The sequence below is a fragment of the Heptranchias perlo genome, chromosome 32 (genome assembly GCF_035084215.1).
Source record: "Heptranchias perlo isolate sHepPer1 chromosome 32, sHepPer1.hap1, whole genome shotgun sequence".
NCBI lineage: Eukaryota > Metazoa > Chordata > Chondrichthyes > Hexanchiformes > Hexanchidae > Heptranchias > Heptranchias perlo.
Window position 1 is genome coordinate 21,171,037 of NC_090356.1, and position 27,675 is coordinate 21,198,711.

At 46.5% G+C, this 27,675-nt stretch overlaps 1 protein-coding gene across 1 annotated transcript in view; it reads right to left on the reverse strand.

The window, feature by feature from the left end:
* Positions 1 to 27,675, reverse strand: part of igsf21a (immunoglobin superfamily, member 21a) — a 230,240-nt gene that overhangs the window by 73,832 nt on the left and 128,733 nt on the right. Inside the window, exon 5 of the mRNA XM_067970602.1 lies at positions 135 to 250. Within this exon, the coding sequence (XP_067826703.1) occupies positions 135 to 250 (116 nt within the window). The remainder of the gene's footprint in view (positions 1 to 134; positions 251 to 27,675) is intronic.

Sequence of the window (27,675 nt, forward strand, 5' to 3'; positions counted from 1 at the left end):
GAGTCATTGGATTAGCCCCTTCCCCGGCTTCTCCACCAGGGACCGAAGCGTAGCAGGGGGCAGACACAGACAGCAAGGGAGAAAATCAAAACTCAATAAAATCGCAGTCCCCCTCACTCGTGCTGCGAACGTACCGTGGGAGCTGGCTTCCCTCCGGAAACGATGCAAACCAGCGTGAAGTTCTGAGCCTCGTAGCGACTGAAAGCTGCCGGCGCATCTGCTGCGATGACTGAGATTGAGGAAGGGGGTGCTGGAGGATAAAAACATTTGAGGTTTCAATACATTTTACCATATTACAGCAGAGCCAGTACATTTCAGCAAGGAATGTCAGTGAGACTATTGCAGGGGGAAGTGGCTTATTGCAAGAGTGCAATTTGCTATCGCTCAGAAACGGATTTTTTCACTGTCTCGAGAATTTTCTATGCATAATTACAGTTCTTGTGGCAGTAGGTCTCACTGCAAATGTGATTTGCTGCCCAAGTATTGCAATTTTGCAAAATTGGTTTAAATTTACGGACTTGCCACTTTACAGACAACGTCAAATCATTTGCCCACATTGGTGGCCATCAACTTTGACCTCTTTCTCACCACCAACTGGATGTGTCAACTTGGCTCTGAGTCAGAGGGTTATGGTTTCAAGCCCCACTCCACAATTTAAGCATCTAATCTGTGCTGCCGTTCCAGTACTGAAGGAATGCTTGCATTCCTGGAGGTGCTGTACTTTGGGTGAAACAATAAACCAAGATTCTGTCTCTTCAGATGGGTGTTGAAGATCTAATGGCACTATTCGATGGAGAGTAAGTTTTTCTTTACCCTACCAAGTTTTAGAGATGTAACTAGCTACACTGCTGCTTCTAAGAGTCGCTTGTAGTGAAACTGCTGAAATTCAACCTTTGGCCCATTATTTGCACATGCAAGGGCCTAACGCCTTGCTCAATATGGCGGTCGGCGCACTTCTGGCCTGAAGGGCGCGCGCGTTTACCAGTCGTCATTTTTGGGCCTTAGTAGGGCGTATAGCAACATATTCGACCGTGGGGAGCCTCACCACCAAGCCTGATCTGATCCTCACCTCACATCTGCACATCTGCACTTTCCAACAGGAAAGCAATCAGGAAACTGGAGATTGTTTGGGATATTTGAGCTGAGATGGACTGAATCTATCCTGTGATTTGTTTGGACTCAATTTGAACACAGATTACAGTGGCCAAAGGCAGTTTCTTAGCCCAGGTCCCAGAGGTCAAAGGGCCAGTGTTCTCAAACAGAGCAGCAGCTGACACCTAGCAACGAAAAAAGATGAATTTACCCGAATGTCGTTGAGCCCAAACAAGTCACAGAATCGATTCAGTCCCTCTCCGCTCAAATATCCCAAACAACCTATACTCCCCCTCCTCTACCTCTCTACTACTGTTTGCGCTGTAAATGTGCCAATTTCTGAAACTGCCTTTCTGGTTCTGGCTGACTCTCACCTGGTGGTTTAGAATATCATCTTGTTTATATTTAGGATCCAGCCCAGACAGACAGGATATGGACCTCATCCTCCCTGTTAAGAGACTTGGATGTGGAATCAGTCAGGACAGTATCTTCACATCTAGGGTCCATGGTTTGAATTTACCCCAGTGAAGAAGGTTGAACATTTCCCTTGTAGCATCACATAAAAAATAAGCTTGGAACATTCAAATCCAATATCATTGGTCATTGCCCCCGACCCCCAGCAAAATATTCACAGCACTGCACCTCACAGAACAGACAAAAATCTAAGCTAACCCCTTAGGTTAATGGGTAAAGGCAGCACGCTGTATAAGGTCCCAGGTTCAAATCTCAGTCTGTGCTCAGTTATGCTCATCTCACTCGGGACAGCAGTTCAGTTGGTCTCAGCGTCCTGGGCCTGGGTGCAGAAAAATCAGCCATGGGTCCTGTTCCTGATCTTCCAGAGTGGTCATCAGATCCACAACACCCAGCATGGTAATATTTCAGGATGATACTCGCTTGTCCAGGCTGACAGATGAAGGATGATTACTTGGACGAGGTATTGGAGGGGAGCCCGTACCTCAGCCACAGTAATCGTGGAGGGGAGGAAACTGGACAAGGAACATTCATCCTGCCCAGCAGTATAATCTTGTCTTTACTAGCCAGTTCCTTCATTAAAGCAAAAACAATTTGTAGCCAGATCAGAATAACTGAAACAACATCAGAATCCAGGTTTTATAATTGTATAGGAGAAATAAAAGGTAAAGAGAGGGTAATGTGTGTCACGTCCAATTACTGCCGCCCTGTACTGACCTCCATTAATATGTGGTGTGTGAGTTAGACTCATCATACTAATGGCTTCCTTGCCGGGCGACGGTAATTTGTTGTGACACTGATACAGACACAATCCCTTTGTGGATTTGTAATCAGCCAAACTTTTTGGTCGCCTTACTAATGTGATGTTACTCATACCATTAATATGATAAGGAATTAGCTGCTCCGGTTGGCGCTGGCTCACCGTCACGGAGAGGAGGGGCAGCGGGTTTGATGCTGGACACTGAGATCTGGATCTCACCACGTGGCCACGATTTTAAAAGGGTGGCGGAGGGGGTGAACGGGCGCGCGGGTAACCCGAATAATAAAAGCTTACCGTTCCCCACGTGATCGCAGCTTAATTTGCGGCCATTAACCCTGTTTCCGGGTTTGGCGTCCGAAAGCTGCGCTGCGGACGGACTGCGCACCCGCATGACAGGCTGTCAGCTGGAGCGTCTACATTTAAAGTGCCATTGCTCCAATAGATTTTGCTGAAGCAAAGAGACCCAATGGAGCAGCACAGGGGAAAGGCAGCTCCAAGATTCAGCGTTGCCTCTCTTGAGGTGCTTCAGACTGGGATGAGGAGGAGGAGGGAACTATTTTACCCGGCCGACAGGAGGAAGCGCCCTGCCTTTGCCACTAAGAAGGCCTGGCCTGAGGTGGCAGAGGAGGTCACGAGCAGGAGCAAAATATCCCCCGCTTGGGTCCAGTGCAGGAAGCGTTTCAATGACCTAACTAGGTCAGCAAAAGTGAGTACACTGACTGATTCTCCTGCATTCCGTGTCGCCCATCACCCCCCTCACCCCCAACATCATTCTGCACGGCCAAGATTACTCCATCTCATCACTCCTCACACCCACTTAAGGCTCATCCTCAACTTACCTTCACTTCCTGAGCACTTCCTCACCTCCCCATTTGTGACTCCACCATTACCACTCACCCCAATCCTGATCCAATGTGATGTCCCTGTCTCATACTCACCCTCTGATGCACCTCTTTCACGGTCAGCCTCACACAAAGCAATGCATTCGTCGGCTGACCACTTCACCATCACTCACTCACACGTCTGTACTTTCTCCCTTTCTAGAAGAGAGCGCAAAATGGACGCGAGAGGGCAAGGACTGGAGGGGGGCCCACAACAAATAGTGGTCCTCACAGATGCAGAGGAGAAGGCCTGGAGATCAACCGCACCCTCGAGTGCCTGTCCGTCAGGGACGCCGAGACTGGCATCCCACAAACGTCTGGTGATACAACTTTAACATTCATCACACACAATATGAATTGATGTTAACAATGATTGGCATGTTGAACACCTCAGTATGCTCATCACAACATGACACATCTGTGATGATGCTTAATATTGCCTTCTGTTCTCTTACAGGCCCTTCAACGGCTGCAGTGACAGCAGAGGGTGATTCCTCAAAGGAGCTCCAGGCCTCTGAGCTCGAACCGTCACATCTTAGTGAACCATCCACCAGCACAGATACTCACACCTCAGTGGGTCCTAGTAGTCAGTTAGTTGGGTTGGCACCTGATGAGTCACCACACACAGGTGAGTACGAGCAGACACTAGTGCCAGGGGCAGCTGTGAAGAGTCCGTGTTGGTGGGCGCACTCCTCTCCAGGCTCTGCCCAGCTGGACACAGATGCTGAACCCCGGGGGCCATCCTTTAAAAGGAGAATGATCGAGGGACAGCAGCACATTTGCGAGGTACTGGAACAGATGCCACGCACACTCTCCACAATAGCACAGAGGATGGAGGAGTCGAACTCCTGCATTAGTGGAATGGTGGCACAGGTACGTGAGGGAATCTCTGAGATAGTGTCGCAGGTAAGGGCGGGAATGTCTACGATGGAGAGAAGGCTAGCCTCCATTGAGCTTCAAGCACGGCTCTCAAATGAGTCCATTCAGGCCCTGACAACGGCCGTTCGGACTCAGGGGGAACAACATTCTGCTGCTTTAAACAGGCAGACAGAAACTTTACAACTGGGCATCACACATGTCCTCCATGCTGTTCTCCAGCAGAATGGTAGGAGTGATGTGGACCTGGTCCAGGAGAGGGATGATGGCGAAAGGAGACATGGAAGTGCAGATGCCACTCAAAGTGTTCCCACGTCTCACCCATTGTCCCCCCTCAACCTGTACCCGCAATGCTGCCTCCTCTCCAGATGGCCGAGTCTGCCCTTGCACAGGTGCAGTTGGAGTAATCTTTGGTGGGGCCCTTACGGGTTCCAAAACCCAGAAGGCGTAGGCCCAAAGCATCTAAGCAGTCAGGGCATGGACATGAGCAATGTGCCACTACCTCTGCTGCAGCCACAGGGGACGCAGAAGTAGTAGGAAGAGAAAGGCTAATGTTTTGTGATCATGGATGACTGACAGACTGTCATGTTTTTGATTTATATTTGTTTTTTGATAAAGTCACATTAAATGTTATCATTCTCACCACTACTGCCACATCTTGCCCATTCATGACTGGCTTTCGTGATAGCGCCCTTTCATGTGCTTCATCATGAACAGCGAGACTTGATGCCACGCAGTGGGTGACTTTACAGTGGGTGTATGTGTAGTTGCAGGACTGTTTTGTGCGGGGTTGGGGGGGAGGGAGGGTGGTGTTGGCACTGGTCTTTCCAGGCGGTCTGAGAACTGGACTATTCTCACTTTGTGATCTCCTTATGAGAAGCGGTCACATATTAGTGACTCCCTGGTCTCATGAACAGCCAGGTGAGCCACTGCTCTGCCCATGGGTTTGTCCTCCTCCTCCTCCTCCTCCTGCTTCTCCTCAAGGTTCATGGCAGAGGTGGATGCTGGATGAGGGGATGGGGCCTCCTCAACCAGTACCCCTCTCTGTTGCGCCATTTTGTGCAGGACACAACACACTACTATAATGTGACCCACTCTCGCTGGTGTGTATTGAAGCGTTCCCCCAGAATGATCAAGGCACCGAATTCGCATCTTGAGCAGCCCTATCACATGTTCAATTATAGACCTGGTGGCGATGGGGCTGTCGTTGTGTCAATGCTGTTGCTCGCTGATGGGGTTCCTCAGAGGTGTCATGAGCCACGTGTCCAGGGGGTATCCCTTGTCCCCGAGGAGCCAGCCCTTAAGGCTGTTTGGTGCGTGGAAGAGGCCCGGGATGTTGGATTCCCTGAGGATGAATGAATCGTGGCAGCTGCCAGGGAATCTTGCACAGATGTGAAGAAATCTTTTGTGGTGGTCACAAACGAGCTGAGTGTTGATTGAGTGATATCCCTTTCTGTGATTGAACAGTCCTGGCTTGTGTGGAGGTGCTTGGATTGCTGTATGCATGCAATCGATTGCACCCTGTACCCATGGGAAGCCAGCCACAGAGTGGAAACCCACTGCCCTCTCCATCTGGCTGAGGTCGTCCATGGGAAAGTTGAGGTATTGCGAGGCCCTGTGAAACAAGCTGTCGGTGACCTGCCTAATGCACTAGCGGGCAGACGACTGAGAGACCCCAACAATGTCACCGGTGGCACCCTGGAATGATCCGGAGGCGAAGATGTTGAGGGCAGTGGTCACTTTAACTGTGACGGGTGATAAGATGCCACCAGGCCCAGCTGGGAGCAGCTCAGCATGAAGAAGGCTGCAGATATCTGCGACCACCTGGCGTCTCACTCTCAGCCTTTGTAGGCACTGCTTCTCAGAGAGGTCCAGGAAGCTCAGCCTCAGTCTGTAGACCCTCTGATGAGGGTGGTGCCTCCTGCGACATCACTCCCTCTGTTGTTCCCCTCTGTGATCTTGTGCAGGTGCCTGTGGCGCAGCACTGTGTTGTAGAGCTACAAGTGGCAGAAGTGCATGCCGTGCCTGGCGAGGATGGTGATGTTCCTCGTCCTCGGATGTAGTGGTGAATGAAGCCATCGCGCCCCTCCCCCCCCCCCCCCACCATCCTGATGGTGTCAGTTTGAGGGGTCTGAAAATTTGGTAAATACGTGTAAACAGAACAATTCTGAGTGGAAACCAAGAATTTACAGTCTAAACACAAAGATCTCCCAGCCAAAAGTTTGTCTGAGAGAAATGAGTGCCCTGCTGCAATAACTCACCTTTTACCTGTGAAACAGGGATTTAAATGGGTTGAAACACGACTCCTTTCCCATGGCGTGTTTCACTCAGCGCGGGAAACACGTAGAGGCAGCGTTAAAATCATTTGCCTTCATTCTTAATTGGATTTATGGACATTTCAAGTACTTTAAGTACTTGATTTACCGCTTTAAATATTGTCCCACCGGCTTTAATTGCCAGCGGGACTTCCGTGTTCCGGAACAGCGCGCGCCCAGATGACTCTGGGTCGTGCACGTTCTTCGGCGTGTTGGAGCCGGGATTCCTGCCCGCTCCAAAAAATTCCGATTTTCTTTGCCCCTCCCCGCCGCCAACATACCCTCACTTTGCTTTTAAAATCGTGCCCCATATCTCTCTGGAGAGGCAGTGAGTGGAGGTCAGGCCCTTCCCATCATGGACTGACAGAAAATGCCCAGGTGGACTCTCGATGGGTCATCTTCCGGCCTGTAGGTACGGTCACCCACCCGCACTCCCACAAGAGACTCACCGGGACTCCAGAACGGGGACACAACAGTTGCTGTGGGAAGTTTCCTCCCTGCACTCCGGAAGGTGCTGACTCAAGCAGGGGTACAGTACCACAATTACCACCACCTCACCTAAGTGGCCATCTGCAAGCCTAGACCGTGATTACTAGCAGGTTATTTGATCACCTTTCAACGCATAACTACGTTTGTTATCTTAGAAAAGAATACACCAGGGTGGAGATTGAAACTGAACTAATGGGAACTCACAAGTGATGTAAACCTGTTCTCAGAAGGTCTACTTTCCTCTCTGCTACTGGAGAATGCTTCTTCTTGACACTTCACATGAAGATTGTGCCAATCAGCCTGACAATTTTAATAGAAGCTTTTCATTATTGTGATGAATGCAGGGATACTTTTCCATCCTTAGTGTTCACTTGCTGGACAGGAATGTCAGAAATTGCTCTAATACCAGTACAGTTGAAATAGGTGTGAGGGGCAGGCATAATCCTGAGGCACAAGGGCAGATTCTGCAGTAGGCCTGGCTTCAAGCCATTTCATCCCAGCAATAATGGCGGAATTGGTATAACAGCAGCTGAAAGAGGCCTCAGTGGCCTTTGTATATTAGCGGGGTACCCACAATGAAAGCGGTTACTGCTACGATGCCAATTCATTCCATTTCAGCAACAAAGAGAAAACAGGGCAGAAGTGAGATTTGTACAGCTTCTCCAAAGTTGTGAAAGTAACGTTAGTGCAAAGTCACATTTGCAACTTTGCCATTTTCGTTGGGTAGGTCTGTAGAAGCCAACAATGTGGAAACCACATGCCTACGGCCGGGCGCAAGATGGCAGACCCATCACCCAACCCATGTGCCACCGTCAGCACTAGTTTATAAATGCTGCCAACAGTACTTCCAGTCAGTAGTACCCTGTGAAACCACATTAGAAGAGGGTTTTGGTGCCTTCAACAACAAAACCCTTGGGTCATTTACATTTTGGTTACTCTCTGACACTGCTAATGCCATCAGGGACAATCTTGTAGTGTAAAGGAGCCAGGAAAGAGTGTTTAGATAGAGCTTAGAGAGAGAAAATAGATTTTACAGAGAGACATGCTCCCTGCTCTTTTTTCCCTGTCTATTAACATTAAAGTTCCTCCCTGTGAAATCCAATGTGCCTTTCTCTGGGAGCAATATTTCATCACTCTAGCATTACTGTTAACACTAGAAATCTGGCCAATCCTAATTTACCTCTTCTAATGACACTGTCACATTTCTCTAGTGGTTTAACAGCCATTTCACTGGTGTAGGCAGCAGCTGCCAACATTAACTCAACTGCACAGAACACAATTCCGGAATTACTGTGTATTAGTCACAACTCCGAAAGCTCATTTCATGAGGGGCTCTGGCTGAGCTTGTGGATGCAGTGCATGAGTAGAGAGAGATCCTTTTTGGGTCAGTGGGAGTCAACATCACCACGACCAGTCATAAAATTGCCAACAGGGGTGAACGTTGTATCCATGATGCCCAGGACCTCAGGAAGAAGTTCTACAACTTGCGGAAACCCTAATATTTAGCGGAAGGTCTAACAACGGATACGGATTGTGGGCCCATCTATGGCGGGCTGCTTGTAATGTACGCATTCTGATACGAGCTAAACATGGTGTGACAGCTGAGATTAATGTGTTAATAGTTTATAAATAGTACAGATGCTCATATATAGGGAAAACTCAGCCTGACGGTTCACGTAATTTCATGTTTGTTTGGAAAGCAAGGATTGTTCAATCAAGGCAGATGATTCTCTAGGAACAAAGAAAGAGCCAAGATGTGGGGAAGAAGTAGATATATTGAGTGCCATTTGTGGTTGAAAATGCTGTGAATGAATTGTACTAAGTATCAATTGACACAGTAAGATATTCAAAAGTACTACTCTGATTCACCTACGCAGATAAACAGTGACATCTTTACTCTGCGATATCAATACCATTGGTTAAAAATCAACATTTTTCTTAGAATGTCAGAACAGAAATGGCATCGGAGGAGAAAGTTTCTGCAAGAAGACCATGCTTCCATGGGAGGCCAACCTGGTTGATTTTATTGACCATGAATAGATTTCCCAAGGTGGGGGGCCCAGAACACCTTAGAGTCATGTGCATAGCTACTACATATGTGCCACAAGCTGAGTACAGCACATCTGTGGCTAATATAAATGCGTCCAGGCAGAAAATTTAACTGTGAAGTGTATTTTGGAATGCGGTGTTCTCAGTGCAGAGCTTCATTTAATGGTAGCACGTATCGGAAGTCAGGCCTGGAGATCGGCTGATTCGCAGCCCACATGATTTCATGGATGGGAAATCATGCAGGCCATGAATTGCGCACACTGATCTTTGCTCCCATATTTCCAATACGTACTCCTGCCGTGTGAAGCTCTGTATTGGGAGCCCAAAGCCTCCCAGGGGCAGGAGGAATAGTAGCAGGAGGAGAGGCTCAGCACCTCTAAATCCTTTCCAGGCATCTCTAAGGAAGTAGTCCTCAGGCGATCCCTTTGAGCAGATGTGCTGGGCCATGTACGTGGTATGTTTACTTCATTTTACTAAGTGGAAAGCTGTGTGTGGCAAAGTCTGGATGCACTGAGAGAGTCCAGAACTCGAGCAGCCTGAACGACATGGGTAAGGCAATCAATGAAGACTACTTTGGCCTGAGGGTCTGATGTGCAGCAAGTGGCAGCCGGTGTGGCATATGCTGCAGTAGCCTCAGTAAGACCATAAGCAGAGTGTACATCTCACATCGATGCTCACACTGTAGCTCTGGGGGAGCTTTGGATGACAAAATACAGGAAGCTATGAAGGATCGCTTAGACTCATTAGGAAGATGTGACTGCTGGCTTTCATATTAACTTCTCTCATTAGCAGCAAGACTGCAAACTACCCTACCAGAGGGACTGTAGCATCTCATACAGATGCCTCATTCTGTGTTCTAATAACCAGTGCATGTTGTGTGGACATGCCCTCTGGAGTATAATGTGAGATAGTGTGCGAGGTTTGCTGTTTGGCTTTCTTGCTGGAGGCAGGCCTGTACCAACACCAGGCCCAGTACAAGTGTCAATGGAGCACATCTCTGACCCCCTAGATGTAGGGCGACATCTCAGCAACCTTCAGGGTTGCTTGAACCTGGGAGGCAGAGAGCATTTTGTTTCCTCAGTAGTAAGTAGGAGTCTTTCAGAACCACCAGCCCTTCATACACCGCTCCCCCCCTCAGGAACCACAACATGTAGAGACAGATTAAGACCCAAAGATTTAGGAAAGAGCTCAGTAGTGTATAAATACTTGGTAAATTCATCTCATCCATTCCCTTGGTCCTCCTTCAGGGGACAGACGTTGTTGTCCCTTCTTGTCCTCCTTGGGCAGTGGTTCCTGCTAACCATTGCTGAATTTAATGCTGGTGCCTCTATCTATGACAATATTGTGCAGCATGCAGCATGCCCTTTGCAACTTTCTCAGGGCAGACTTGAACACACTAACGACCTGTTCAGTCAACACCCTGGTTTGAGCATGGATCTCATGGTACCACACTTTGGGCTGGTGTGTGGTTTGTGGAGAGGCATCATGAACCATGGTTGTAACATAATGAGCAGAGGGGTCATTTTTTTTTTATTCGTTCATGGGATGTGGGCGTCGCTGACGAGGCCGGCATTTATTGCCCATCCCTAATTGCTCTTGAGAAGGTGGTGGTGAGCCGCCTTCTTGAACCGCTGCAGTCTGTGTGGTGAAGGTTCTCCCACAGTGCTGTTAGATAGGGAGTTCCTGGATTTTGACCCAGCGACGATGAAGGAACGGCGATATATTTCCAAGTCGGGATGGTGTGTGACTTGGAGGGGAACGTGCAGGTGGTGTTGTTCCCATGTACCTGCTGCTCTTGTCCTTCTAGGTGGTAGAGGTCGCGGGTTTGGGAGGTGCTGTCGAAGAAGCCTTGGCGAGTTGCTGCAGTGCATCCTGTGGATGGTACACACTGCAGCATCTGTGCGCCGGTGGTGAAGGGAGTGAATGTTTAGGGTGGTGGAAGGGGTGCCAATCAAGCGGGCTGCTTTGTCCTGGATTGTGTCGAGCTTCTTGAGTGTTGTTGGAGCTGCACTCATCCAGGCAAGTGGAGAGTATTCCATCACACTCCTGACTTGTGCCTTGTAGATGGTGGAAAGGCTTTGGGAGTCAGGAGGTGAGTCACTTGCCGCAGAATACCCAGCCTCTGACCTGCTCTTGTAGCCACAGTATTTATATGGCTGGTCCAGTTAAGTTTCTGGTCAATGGTGACCCCCAGGATGTTGACGGTGGGGGATTCGGTGATGATAATGCCGTTGAATATCAAGGGGTGGTGGTTAGACACTCTCTTGTTGGAGATGGTCATTGCCTGGCACTTATCTGGCGCGAATGTTACTTGCCACTTATAAGCCCAAGCCTGGATGTTGTCCAGGTCTTGCTGCATGCGGGCTCGGACTACTTCATTATTTGAGGGGTTGCGAATGGAACTGAACACCGTGCAATCATCAGCGAACATCCCCATTTCTGACCTTATGATGGAGGGAAGGTCATTGATGAAGCATCTGAAGATGGTTGGGCCGAGGACACTGCCCTGAGGAACTCCTGCAGCAATGTCCTGGGGCTGAGATGATTGGCCTCCAACAACCACTATCATCTTCCTTTGTGCTTGGTATGACTCCAGCCACTCGAGAGTTTTCCCCCTGATTCCCATTGACTTCAATTTTACTAGGGCTCCTTGATGCCACACTCGGTCAAATGCTGCCTTGATGTCAAGGGCAGTCACTTTCACCTCACCTCTGGAATTCAGCTCTTTTGTCCTGTTTGGACCAAGGCTGTAATGAGGTCTGGAGCCGAGTGGTCCTGGCGGAACCCAAACTAAGCATCGGTGAGCAGGTTATTGGTGAGTAAGTGCCGCTTGATAGCACTGTCGACGACACCTTCCATCACTTTGCTGATGATTGAGAGTAGACTGATGGGGCGGTAATTGGCCGGATTGGATTTGCCCTGCTTTTTGTGGACAGGGCATACCTGGGCAATTTTCCACATTGTTGGGTAGATGCCAGTGTTGTAGCTGTACTGGAACAACTTGGCTAGAGGCGCAGCTCGTTCTGGAGCACAAGTCTTCAACACTACAGCCGGGATGTTGTCGGGGTCTATAGCCTTTGCTGTATCCAGTGCACTCAGCCGTTTCTTGATATCACGTGGAGTGAATCGAATTGGCTGAAGACTGGCTTCTGTGATGGTGGGGATATCGGGGGGAGGCCGAGATGAATCGTCCACTCGGCACTTCTGGCTGAAGATGGTTGCAAACGCTTCAGCCTTGTCTTTTGCACTCACATGCTGGACTCTGCCATCATTGAGGATGGGGTTGTTTACAGAGCCTCCTCCTCCCTTTAGTTGTTTAATTGTTCATCACCATTCACGACTGGATGTGGCAGGACTGCAGAGCTTTGATCTGATCCGTTGGTTGTGGAATCGCTTAGCTCTGTCTATAGCATGTTGCTTCCACTGTTTAGCATGCATGTAGTCCTGTGTTGTAGCTTCACCAGGTTGGCACCTCATTTTTCGGTACGCCTGGTGCTGCTCCTGGCATGCTCTTCTACACTCGTCATTGAACCAGGGTTAATCCCCTGGCTTGTTGGTAATGGTAGAGTGAGGAATATGGCGGGCCATGAGGTTACAGATTGTGCTGGAATACAATTCTGCTGCTGCTGATGGCTCACAGTGCCTCATGGATGCCCAATTTTGTGAGGCAGCACTCCCAGCCTGGAGCCCTTTCAATGAGAATGCATGCAACGTTATCAAGCTGATTCTGAGCCTCGAGCTCCCATCTTGGACACTGGGAGGCTAACCTTACGAAGTTGCAATTCATAGGGCTGAAAATGGGTTTCTGTAAGTGTGAGCAACCCCAGCGTAACTCCTCCAACCCCAGTGTGCTCATTGTTTCCTAACCTTCGATCAGTTTCTTATCCATTCCCTGGGTTTACCCTGAATTTCCACAACTTTGAGTTTAACTAATAGCCTTTCATGTGGAACTTTGTCAAAAGCCTTTTGGAAATTGAGGTACACCACATCATGGGGCTAACCACAGTCTACTTGGGTTGTCACTCCCTCAAAGAAGTCGTAGAGGTTCGTCAGGCAAGATCTCCCCTTTCGAATCCATGCTGACTGCTGTTAACTGGGTTATTGTTGTACAGATGATCCTCAAGTTTAATCCACATAATCAATTCCATTATTTCACATGGAATGGAAGTAAGACTAATGGATCTGTTGTTGCCTGTATCTGTTTATCATCCTTTTTAAAAATGGGCACCACATTAGCCTGTTTCCATACTAAACATATGTTACTGGACTAGTAATCCAGTGTCCTGGACTAATAATCCAGAGAACGTGAGTTCAAATCCCACAATGGCAGTTTGAGAATTTGAATTCAGTTTTGAAAATCTGGAAATAAAAAGTTGGTATCAGTAAAAGTGACCATGAAGCTGTCAGATTGTTGTAAAAACCCAACTGGTTCACTAATGCCCTTTAGGGAAAGAAACCTGCCGTCATAACCCGGCCTGGCCTACACGTGACTCCAGGCCCACATCAACGTAGTTGACTCTTAACTGCCCCCTGAAGTTGTATAAGGGCAACTAGGGATGGACAATAAATGCCGGCCTTGCTCCCGACGCCCACATCCTGAGAATGAGTAATAAGAAAAATTGTCTCTTCAGATGGACTTTAAAGCTATGATAGTACGTGAAGAATCATGGGGGTGTCCTCTCATTGTCCTTTCCCAACACCACAATAATACAGATTAACTGATCATTTACCTTATTGCTGTTTATAGGACGTTTCAGCATGCTACTTGGCTGTTCTATTTGCCTACATAACAACAGTGTCTACACTTTGAAGTAATTCATTATGTGAAACACTTTGAGATGTTCTGAATATACAAGCGATTCTTTTAAAAAGTGACTGCATTAAAATAGCGAGTAAGAGGAATCTTACATGGCCACGTTACAAATTGATATTCAGTGCTTTGTAGATTGTATAGTGAAAAAAAAATGTTTCTTTTCCATGTCAAAATTTGCTAGAAGGTTTATTGAAGGAGCAACACGTGGGAACGTCTTTGTGCGTCGTGGCGTTGCTCCTGACAAGCTGCATGAGATATTGTTACCATGGCGCCAAGCAGTATACACCCTGGGCCATGCCCTATAGTCTCTCTGCTTTATATTCATACTGAATGGAGAAAAATATACCTCTGTATGTCTTTACTGGTAACAGGAAAATCTATGGGGGGAGATTTTTTCAAAACAACAAGTCACACATTTTTGTTCCTTACTCCAATTTCCTCTCTGATTCTTACCCTCCACCCCCACCCCCACACCCCACCCCGCCCCAGACCCCATGCAAATGACTGAAATGAACTGGGAACCGTTCCGCTACATGGAGTGAGTATCAGTGTTCTACAGTCCCCCGGTTTGTACAGCAGGCCGGTTTAACAGAACCGCAGCAACCTTAGGACAGCCCATGTGCAAGATTTGTGCAAGTGCAGTGTGTTGGTGACTTTACAGTTTTGACCACAGACCTTCCCCAGTATCACCGGAAATCCACTACAGACCAGCAATGATAAAAAATAAACGCATTGCTGGCCTGTGCACGCCAACTCAGGGCTCAGCTTGCCTGAGGCATCACCAGCAACAAGTACCATTGACGTTTGTCGGTGATGACAATTTCTCCTGGATGAAATGATGTCGCCAGATGGCATCCCTTGCTCATGATGGGAAAAGGGGAATGGGAATAAATGGATAGTTCTTTCACAGAGCTGGCGCTAACGTGACGGGGCGAATAATCTCCCTCAGCATTGTAAGATTACAATGCAGCATGCAATATTTAAGGGTTGTGAGAAGTTTAGGCTCTGAAGGGGAGTCCCCACACACCAGCCTTGGTTTTTGAGGATCCCTACATTTTCAAAGCTGCCAGATCCAAAGATAAAACCTGAATGAACCCATCACCGCATTCTGTGCATAACGGATAACCCACTGACTCACAATGGCAAAAGCACAGGTTAAAGAATAGACTATTATGCAATAAGTAGGCCACCCTGCGCGGCTGTTAAAGGGAGATATCGTGCAGCAATGAAAATTCCCTCAATTGTGAAGCTTATAAAAAATCCTAGATAATTTCCTGACAACTGACGGGATGTTTGGTGTAGCGGATACAGCAAGATGGAGTCAGTTTTTGAAAAAGGAGTCTTAAGTCAGCTCTGGTGTGCAAAGGGCTCAGGGCTTTTAATAAAATAAATAAACAAAACCATCAAAAAAAGAATAGTACCTGTAATGCTTGAAATGTGTACATTGAGGAAGAACTAGTGTCGTGACCTGGTTGCAAAATATTTGCAATTCCACAGCGGTATTTTCATAATTTCAGGAGAGCTGCGTCAAGGAGCTGAATTAACGTGCACACACGCCAAGCTGAGATGGCAGTCGCTGAGGGGCCCTGGGTTAATGACTGTATCTCCACTGATGTTAAATTTGTTCTCTCTGGCTCAGTAACTTGTTCTCAGCTTGCATTCCCCGACAATGCCAATTAACTCTGTACATTTCATAACGAGGTGAATTTTTTTTTAGGTTGTGAGGGAGAAACTGTTTTCCAATTAACCTTGTGTGTATATGTAAATTAGATTTAATTGGCATGCTTCATTAGTCAGTCACATCCTTAAAACTTACACTGAGGTTTCTAGTTAAAATTAAAACAATTTATTTTAATATATAAAAAGAAACACAGGCATAAGCCTGGAGGCGTATGATCAAACAACATCTCCTGGTCTGCGTTAAAGGGAGGGCCTGTGATGGTTATCATTTATAATACAGAAAACAAGTTTTTTTTGTTGTCTTTTTGATTACAGTTGGACTTGATTTTGCAACCATTTCTCCAAAGTACATCAAATGTCAGTGGTTCAGGCGGGTGTTAAAGATCTCATAGCACTATTCAAAGAAAAGGAGGGAGTTCTCCTGGTGACCTGGTTAATTCTCTCCCTCAACCAGCATAGTGAATCATTTGTCTCACTGCTGTTTATGGGATCTTGCTGTGCATAATTTGACTGCTGTAGTCACTGCATGACAACAAGTAGTTTATTGTATGTGAAGTGATGAGACCTCTAAAATGTGGAACTCCACACCCATCTCAATCTTCTCTTCTTCCTACAATCTGCAGGCTTTTAAAATTCAAACTGAAGTGTCATCTAATCACTATCACCTGATTTATCTCAGATTTCTCCTTCTCTTCTCAAGCTTGGTGGCATCCTGTACTATAACCCATGGCCCTTCAGCTAGGCTACTCAATAAAAAACAAAATACTGATCCTTGGTAATAACCAGCTTAGAGATTTATAACTGGACTAATGACCATGAAAGCTGCCAGATTGTTGTAAAAACCCAATTGGTGTACCAATGTCTTTCAGGGAAGGGACCTGCCGCTCTGACCCAATCTGCCCTACATGTGACTCGTACCACATTATGTGGTGAGTGACTCACCTCCTGACGCCCCAAAGCCTTTCTACCATCTACAAGGCACAAGTCAGGAGTGTGATGGAATACTCTCCACTTGCCTGGATGAGTGCAGCTCCAACAATACTCAAGAATCTTGACGCCAGCCAGGACAAAACAGCCCGCTTGATTGACACTCCATCCACCACCCTAAACATTCACTCCTTTCACTACCGGCGCACTGTGGCTGCAGTCTGTACCATCCACAGGATGCACTGCAGCAACTCGCCAAGGCGTCTTCGACAACACCTCCCAAACCTGCAACCTCTACCACCTAGAAGGACAAGGGCAACAGGCACATGGGAACAACACCACCTGCACATTCCCCTCCAAGTCACACACCATCCCGACTTGGAAATATATCGCCGTTCCTTCATCGTCGCTGGGTCAAAATCCTGGAACTCCCTACCTAACAGCACTGTGGGAGAACCTTCACCACACGGACTGCAGCGGTTCAAGAAGGCAGCTCACCACCACCTTGTTAAGGGCAATTAGGGATGGGCAATAAATGCTGGCCTCACCAGCGACGCCCACATCCCATGAACGAATAAACAAAAATGTGGTTAACGCTTGGTGCCCTCGGGGTAACTGGGGATGGACAATGAATACTACCTTGCCAGTGTCGCCCACACCTCAAGAAAAAATAAACCATTAAATGATGACTAATTTATGGGCTAGTTGTAGATTGTCCACCTATATGAGATGCTCGACTGCTGGTGTGAAGTTTCACTAGATTCAAGCGTGCATTGGAGATTCAAGTCCCACCCCAGAGACTTGAGCACAAAAGCTAGGCTGACACTACAATGCAGTACTGAGGGAGTGCTACACTGTCGGAGGTGCCGTCTTTCAGATAAGACGTTAAACCGAGGCCCCGTCTGCCCTCTCAGGTGGATGTAAACCTGGTATTATTTCCATGAAGAGCAGGGGAGTGCTCCCCAGTGTCCTGGCCAATATTTATCCCTCAACCAACATAACTAAAACAGATTATCTGGTCATTATCTCATTGCTGTTTGTGGAACCTTGCTGTGTACAAACTGCCTACTGCATTTCCTACCTTACAACAGTGACTACACTTCAAAAGTACTTCATCAGCTGTAAAGCACTTTGGGTCTTCCTGAGGTTGTAAAAAGCGTTATATAAATGCAATTTATTCTGTCTTCTTCTTATAGCCACAATCTGCTGCCTAGCGCTCACCACTGGTGAGACCCCACATCAGCAATGGTTAAGACCTGAGGTACACACATCATTCATCAGAATCGTCAGCCAGATGTCGCCAAATTACTGTTGCCTTGAGGAAGATTCCTTATGATACTATGGCCCAATCATTCTCCAGCATTAGTAAAATAACTCCAATTGCCAATTCAGAATATGTTGAAGAGCCACATTGGGACTCGCTTCACAGAAAAGGATTCCTTCAGGCCAGCTAAGAGGGTACAGTAATGCTGACCATATCAATTCTGATTCCTGTGTGACTAGTGCTTCTGCTGATATGGAACTGAATGGCAGATGACAGTGGCTTTGAAGAACCTGTCTCATACTTGTCAATCCCTTGCCAGTACCTACTCTCACATATTGTTTGTTTATTTTATGGTCATCAGGGTGAGAGACATTAGCAGTAGGAAGTGCGACAATTTTAGCCATGTTCCGGCTACGGTGGCAGCATCAAGCCCTCTCTGATGAAGTGCAATAGAGACACATGCCCCAGTGACGTGCCTCAATACCACTTCAGGACAGTACCCTTCCTGCACCACCGTAATAGTTCCATTTCCCACACCAGCCATCGGGCTACCTGACTGAGATTGCCCATTTAATGCCAGCCTGTGCTACGGAGTAGTCCAGTGGCCCGATGCCCACTAGGACCAGGTTGGGTCTGCGCTGAACGTATCTCACTTGAGCCCAGTCTAGTTGTCAAAAAGAGGAGACTTTTGTCTCCTGAGTTCAGGCTGGATTCAAACCCAGATACTGGGGGTGAAAGGGGCAGTGTGCCCACCTGTAAGATCCAGGCCCAGTCTAAATGCTCTTCTAAAGAAAAGAATGTCATTCTCTCTCTATTAAATATTCATTATTAATTATTCAGGTCATTAAGTGCGGTTACACATAATTTCCATTACATTGGAGTGTCGAATGCAGTCTCTATTTTGTCACCTCATTTCTCCAGCAAAATGTGTTTGATATTTAACTCTTCAGCTCTTCTTGGGGAGGGGGGGTGGGGGGATCCCTATTCTAGATCCTCCCCTGAGATGTCATTTACCTGGGTGTTGTTGGGTTCTGAGTGCCGTGAGTATTCTTGACAGCGGTCCCTTGGGCTTGGACACTTGATTGACTTGGCCATGTTTATGATGAGGCCCATGTAAATCTGCAAAATCTGGGCATTTGATTGGAAAGTCAGCTTTTAAAGCTAACTCAGCAAATGAAAACCCTGTTTTAATGAAACAGGTGATGGAACCAAGGATCCAACGCAACCTCGGTGAGCTTCAAATCCCACATTCGGTCCATCACCAACACTGCCTATTTCTACCTCTATAAGACCCCTCAGTCCCTTCCGAATTCTCCCCCATCACTGCCAGAGCTTTCACCCATCTTTAAGGCATAGCATGCATAACACCACCAAATTTCATCTCAATGTAACAGCACATTTCACTGATTTAAGCATTTTTATTTAAAATGTCTGTTTCTAATCAATGTTTTCTGGTATTTTGGATTTGGTTGAATCTGTGAATGAGTCATTGAATAGTGTGTGGAACAAAGCTTTGCAAATTGGTTTATTTTATTCAGGGTTTATAGCCTTTGTTGGCTCCAGTCTTGATTACTTCAAGCTCCATCCTACACAAACTCCAGCCACCCGGAACCCCAGTGTTAGGATTACTCCTGATCTTGCTGATCTCAACTGGCTCCATGTCCCCGAGCATATTTATCTATCCTTCTTTATAAATCTCTCCATAGCCTCGCTCCACTGTAGCCTACAACTTCCTTCAGTCCTACATCTCCTCTCTTTGACAGCTGGACTGGGTTCAAGCGAAGTACATTCAGTGTAGTCCCCACCTGGTCCTAGTGGGTATCAGTCCACTTGACTACTCTGTAGCACAGGTTGGCATTAAATAGGCAATCTCAGTCAGGTACAGATAGAATGACTGTTTTTCGCAGTGTTTTCTGGTATTTTGGGCTTGATTGAATCTGTAAACGAGCCATTAAATCATGTGCGAGACAAAGGTTTACAAATTGATTTATTTTAGTTTAAGTTTGTAGAAAATCTCATCGAAGATTATTAGTGCTTTGCATTAGCTCACTGCGGCAGCCTAGTGCGGGCACTGAGCCACTTAGCCCAGGACAGTCCCAAGTCTCATCTCCGGTCTGTGTTGAGTTAGCTGATCGCAGTTGAGGCAGTGATAGGTACACTCAATTTGTCTTAGCTCCCCTGATCTAGAGAAGGGAGTCAGTCAGCAGCCCTGCTATTCATCTTTATCCATTGACCCATAGGTACATAGGAACAGGAGTAGGCCATTTAGCCCCTCGAGCCTGTTCCGCCATTCAATGGGGTCATGGCTGACCTGTGACCTAACTCCATATACCCGCCTTAGCCCCATATCCCTCAATTCCTTTGGTTAACAAAACTCTATCAATCTCAGATTTAAAATTAACAATTGAGCTAGCATCAACTGCCATTTGTGGAAGAGAGTTCCAAACTTCTACCACCCTTTGTGTGTAGAAGTGTTTTCTAACTTCACTCCTGAAAGTCCTGGCTCTAATTTCTAGGTCATGTCCCACAGTCCTAGACTCCCCAACCAGCGGAAATAGTTTCTCTCTCTCTGCCCTACCAGTTCCCCTTAATATCTTGAAAACTTTGATCAAATCACCCCTTAATCTTTTAAATTCCAGGGAATACAACCCTAGTTTATGTAATCTCTCCTCGTAATTTAATCCTTGGAGTCCAGGTATCATTCTAGTAAATCTACGCTGCACTCTGTCCAAGGCTAAAATATCCTTCCTAAGGTGTGATGCCTTGAACTGTACAGTACTCCAGGTGTGGTCTAATCAGGGCTTTTTATAGCTGTAGCATAACTTCTACCCTATTCTAGTCCTCTAGATATAAAGGCCAGCATTCCATTAGCCTTTTTGATTATTTTCTGTACCTGTCCATGACATTTTAATGATCTATGTACATGGACTCCCCCCCTCCCCCCAAGTCTCTTTGGACCTCCACTGTTTTGAGCTTTTCACCATTTAGAAAGTACTCTGATCTATCCTTTTTAGGTCCAAAGTGGATAACCTCACGCTTGCCTACAGTGAAATCCATTTGCCACAGTTTTGCCCATTCACTTAATCTATTAATATCTCTCTGTAATTTTATGCTTCCATCTACACTGCTTACAATGCTGCCTATCTTCCTGATGGAAAGTGTGTTTGTGTGCGCACACATCAGGGGAAGGCAGGATAAGGCTCGGCTGTGATTCCCGCTATGGTCAAATAGCTTGCCAACAATCGCTGTCTAGGCTCACACATGAATAATGATCACTGGAATGGGGTGGGGGGTGGAATTGTACCATGACTCGTCAGTACATTCGTGATTGAACAGAAGAAAGCAGGGAGAATGAGAGAGGAAGGGGGGAAACTAACAATTCAAATACTTTGGTGTTCATGGCCTGCGTGTTTTCAGGTATTTTCTGTACTTAGCTCAGAACGAGAGGGGATCCTTCACTTATATACCGCACGCAATGGTAGAATATTTGTACGTATCTCCAGGATTTTGACATTCTCACTTTGGAAAGACTTTGATGTTATCTACATCTGTCACAATTGCTGCCTTAAATTATTAATTATTGCTATTTTTTAAATTGACTGTCAGTTTAAATGACAAGTAACATCAGTGTCATCCTTCTGCTCCTTCTCGGGAGTTTGCTAGGTGTACAGTCACTTCTCTTGCTCCAGGCCCCAACAGTCTCTATATCCTGTGTGGAATCATCACTGAAGAAGTTCCTATTTTACGAATTGTCACTCATGGATTATATAAATTCTGTCCTGCTCGTTGAGTAAATGTGTGTTTTCGCTGTTACCCATTGTGGATCCTTTATCAGTTCATCTCATGTACTCTCCCTCACACCTCCTCTTTCTCACCAATTCACTAAACACTGGGCCACCTGAGATGGACCATTCAAAGGCACCCTGTGCTAACTTATGGACAGCTTTGTGCTGCGGACTCATACCCACTTGGAGCAGGCTGAGTCTGCACCCAACAGATTTCACTTGAGACCAAAGAGAGCGTACAAACAGAAGACTTCCATTCCATTCTTCTGGGTTGAATACAAACTCTCTCCCACATTTCATACACAAACACTGGGGTAGGTTTGGATCAGCCGCCTGTTATAGAAACTGCCTGATAGTCATTTCCACAAAGGAAACGAACATCCAACAGTTTCTATAACAGGGCGGCCGATCCAAAATGTCAGCTTTACACACCTGGGCGTCAAGTTGAAAATCTGCCCTACTATCTCTACCCATTGTTTTTTAATATATCTCGCACACTCTGTCTCTATCTTCCCTCTATCCCTCAGATGTACACGGGGGTAATTTTAACTTTGGGTAATGGTGTAAAATGGGCAATATTGAATGTGATGTCCATTATACACCACACCCGACATTCAATTCCATTATACACCACGCCCGACTTTCCATTCCATTATACACCACGCCCGACTTTCCATTCCATTATACACCACGCCCGACTTTCCATTCCATTATACACCACGCCCGACTTTCCATTCCATTATACACCACGTCCGACTTTCCGTTCCATTATACACCACACCCGACTTTCCATTCCATTATACACCACGCCCGACTTTCCATTCCATTATACACCACACCCGACTTTCCATTCCATTATACACCACGCCCGACTTTCGATTCCATTATACACCACACCCGACTTTCCGTTCCATTATACACCACACCCGACTTTCCATTCCATTATACACCACACCCGACTTTCCGTTCCATTATACACCACACCCGACTTTCGATTCCATTATACACCACACCCGACTTTCCGTTCCATTATACACCACACCCGACTTTCCGTTCCATTATACACCACACCCGACTTTCCATTCCATTATACACCACGTCCGACTTTCCGTTCCATTATACACCACACCCGACTTTCCGTTCCATTATACACCACACCCGACTTTCCGTTCCATTATACACCACGCCCGACTTTCCATTCCATTGTACACCACACCCGACTTTCCGTTCCATTATACACCACGCCCGACTTTCCGTTCCATTATACACCACGCCCGACTTTCCGTTCCATTATACACCACACCCGACTTTCCATTCCATTGTACACCACGCCCGACTTTCCATTCCATTGTACACCACACCCGACTTTCCGTTCCATTATACACCACGCCCGACTTTCCACTCCATTATACACCACGCCCGACTTTCCGTTCCATTATACACCACACCCGACTTTCCATTCCATTGTACACCACGCCCGACTTTCCATTCCATTGTACACCACACCCGACTTTCCGTTCCATTATACACCACGCCCGACTTTCCACTCCATTATACACCACGCCCGACTTTCCGTTCCATTATACACCACGCCCGACTTTCCGTTCCATTATACACCACGCCCGACATTCAATTCCATTATACACCACACCCGACATTCAATTCCATTATACACCACACCCGACTTTCCATTCCATTATACACCACACCCGACATTCAATTCCATTATACACCACGTCCGACTTTCCATTCCATTATACACCACGCCCGACATTCAATTCCATTATACACCACACCCGACATTCAATTCCATTGTACACCACACCCGACTTTCCATTCCATTATACACCACGCCCGACTTTCCATTCCATTATACACCACGCCCGACATTCAATTCCATTATACACCACGCCCGACATTCAATTCCATTATACACCACACCCGACATTCAATTCTATTATACACCACACCCGACTTTCCATTCCATTATACACCACGTCCGACTTTCCATTCCATTATACACCACGCCCGACATTCAATTCCATTATACACCACACCCGACATTCAATTCCATTATACACCACACCCGACTTTCCGTTCCATTATACACCACACCCGACTTTCCGTTCCATTATACACCACACCCGACTTTCCACTCCATTATACACCACGCCCGACATTCCATTCCATTATACACCACACCCGACTTTCCATTCCATTATACACCACGCCCGACATTCAATTCCATTATACACCACGTCTGACTTTCCATTCCATTATACACCACGCCCGACTTTCCATTCCATTATACACCACGCCTGACTTTCCATTCCATTATACACCACGCCCGACATTCAATTCCATTATACACCACGCCCGACATTCAATTCCATTATACACCACGTCTGACTTTCCATTCCATTATACACCACACCCGACTTTCCACTCCATTATACACCACGCCCGACTTTCCATTCCATTATACACCACACCCGACTTTCCATTCCATTATACACCACGCCCGACATTCAATTCCATTATACACCACGTCTGACTTTCCATTCCATTATACACCACACCCGACTTTCCACTCCATTATACACCACGCCCGACTTTCCATTCCATTATACACCACACCCGACTTTCCATTCCATTATACACCACGCCCGACATTCAATTCCATTATACACCACGCCTGACTTTCCATTCCATTATACACCACGCCCGACATTCAATTCCATTATACACCACGCCTGACTTTCCATTCCATTATACACCACGCCCGACATTCAATTCCATTATACACCACGCCCGACATTCAATTCCATTATACACCACGTCTGACTTTCCATTCCATTATACACCACACCCGACTTTCCACTCCATTATACACCACGCCCGACTTTCCATTCCATTATACACCACACCCGACTTTCCATTCCATTATACACCACTCCCGACTTTCCATTCCATTATACACCACGCCCGACATTCAATTCCATTATACACCACGTCTGACTTTCCATTCCATTATACACCACACCCGACTTTCCACTCCATTATACACCACGCCCGACTTTCCATTCCATTATACACCACACCCGACTTTCCATTCCATTATACACCACGCCCGACATTCAATTCCATTATACACCACGCCTGACTTTCCATTCCATTATACACCACACCCGACTTTCCATTCCATTATACACCACACTCAACATTCAATTCCATTATACACCACACCCGACTTTCCATTCCATTATACACCACGCCCGACATTCAATTCCATTATACACCACACCCGACTTTCCACTCCATTATACACCACACCCGACTTTCCATTCCATTATACACCACACCCGACTTTCCATTCCATTATACACCACACCCGACATTCAATTCCATTATACACCACACCCGACTTTCCGTTCCATTATACACCACACCCGACTTTCCGTTCCATTATACACCACACCCGACTTTCCGTTCCATTATACACCACACCCGACTTTCCGTTCCATTATACACCACGCCCGACTTTCCATTCCATTATACACCACACCCGACTTTCCGTTCCATTATACACCACGCCCGACTTTCCAGCGATGTAACAGTTAAAATTGCTGTGTAAATAAACATAAAAATTATAAGGTAGAATATGTCAGTCTATTTGCAACAGCCTTGGGGATTAGTGCAAGTGCTGGTCAAAGTTGGAGTCAGAGTTGATTTTACAAGGGGCTGGTTATTAGGAATTGACTAATACGCTGGAGAAAAAGTGCAGAGATAAGCAGGCCCGGTGATTATATGGGATATTGTCAGCACTGTGTATTTAATATTGAAATGACAACATCACTGGGGGATTAAATGGTATCAAGGCTCTGAACTCTGAGAGATACCCCCTTTTAGATTCTAACCTCACCTATATGACTTTACTGTCACTTCCGTAATAACATATCATTGAGTTTCCAACAACCAGGCACATTCCCCCCCCGTCAGATTAATTCAGGACTATTCAGTGAGCAAATTGATACCTTCTTCATTTAAATGATAATTTTTATTTGTAAGTTTTAAAAAAAAATCAAATTGTCCTTTTAGTGAAATTAAAACTATCTCACCCATTCTTCTTTTAATTAGAATTTTTTTTCTCTCTTCTGATTCAACACGTGAATAAAGTATGAAAGGATCGCTTTTCGCTATGTTCGAAGGTTAACTACGACTAACAATGGCACACCTGTATTCTGTTACACAGGGCGATTGACTTTAATGGAATTTTCAATCCTAGTCTGGGACTTTAATACATGATTTCAAGATGGAGGGAGGGGGCAGGGAGTAAAGTGCCATCAACAATGTTTACTCTCTGCAGTGATAGCTCCCTACATAAGAACATAAGAACATAAGAAATAGGAGCAGGAGTAGGCCAATCGGCCCCTCGAGCCTGCTCCGCCATTCAATAAGATCATGGCTGATCTGATCCTAACCTCAAATCTAAATTCATGTCCAATTTCCTGCCCGCTCCCCGTAACCCCTAATTCCCTTTACTTCTAGGAAACTGTCTATTTCTGTTTTAAATTTATTCAATGATGTAGCTTCCACAGCTTCCTGGGGCAGCAAATTCCACAGACCTACTACCCTCTGAGTGAAGAAGTTTCTCCTCATCTCAGTTTTGACAGAGCAGCCCCTTATTCTAAGATTATGCCCCCTTGTTCTAGTTTCACCCATCCTTGGGAACATCCTTACCGCATCCACCTAGACCTCAACAATTTCTTCCCTATTGCTCCCAATGTCATTGCCTTCTCTCTTGAAAGCGCGAACCCCTGCTGAGGAACAATTTGTGGGTGACAGCATATCTCACCCATTTCTTCATGTGCGAGCCTGGGCAATGAGCGTCAGCAGGCTGTTTGACAGTGGGAGGCCTCGCCTATGAACCCTATCCTAGCCTCACCCAATGTGCATTTTCATAGTGATCAGGATGGGGACCCTGGATGGTTTTTCCCTTCTTTAGCACTGAGATCAGCTAACTCAGCACAGACTGGAAATTGGCCAAGTAAATTTGCAAACTCGATACTCCTATCAGGAGCTGTGACATATTGGCTCATTAATAACCCATTTTGAACGTTTTACTTGCAATTGGAGCGAGGAAAAAAATCCTTGATTTCGATGGGATGTTTTTCCATTGTGTGCTGATGAGGGCAAAATGATTAACACCAACCTGGGAGTGTGTGTATTTAACTAGCTAGTTATTAGGTTACTCACGAGTGCCTGACTTGCAAAAATCTTAAGAGGCCCCGGGGCACCTGTAATTATCAGAGACTATCCTAGCGGAAACTCGTAACTCTGTGCAACTCATGAATTTCAAGTATGAATAATTAACTCCTCTTATAAATGGGAAGTGGGTCAGTTGTCCGACTACACAGATATTCAGCAGCAGTTTTTGTGGGAATGTGTTATCATGTTGATGCTGAGTATTCTCGGCATCTGCGGCAGCCATGCACAAGTGTGCCCTCGCACTGAATTCGCCAGTCATTTCAGCATGTGCGGACCCCTGGAGGAACTGAGTCCTCTACCTTACAATTTCTCCTCTCCTAAAAGGTGTAGACAGGAGCCCCTGGCTGCAGGCAGCCCTCCGTGTACAAAGTGGCCATTGTTTAAGTGTGAGCCAAAGGGTATTAAGGGCAAAATTCCTGGGAGCCTGCTCCGCTGGCGCAAGTGTGGTAGAGTGGAGCCTCTGTCCACTCCAACTCCAAACTGGTGGTCCCATCCCAAAACCCGGGGGAGGGGGTAGGGTTGCCAACCCTCCAGGATTGCCCTGGATCTCTAGGAATTAAAGGTTAATCTCCTGCAACACCCAGGAGAAAAATCATAGGGGCATTAAAAAAAAATTGTGTGCTTGTTTCATTTTCTTTGAACACTTTCATTTATTAGTTATAAAAAACATTGGAGGTGAGGAAAAAGGCTATTTTATTGGGTGGCGCAGATGGAGGTGAGAGGCCATGTGCTGAAACCTTCAAGAATACTTCCAACCAGAGTTGGTAACCCAGGGGTGGGGTCACTCACACGACCAGGGCACGTGCATCGTGTCGGCAAGGGTGTTTCAACAGTATCCGCCCTGCTGGAAAATGACCCAAGGCCTGTCTTTGGGACGAAGTAACAAAAAGTACAAAATGTCTTCAGCGCTGAAGGGAGCCATGCACCATTTTAAAAGGTCTTCAATCCCCTCCAAATCTTTCTCTCAGAGGCTTCCCTTGGTACGCCTGACAGCTCTCAGCTGGC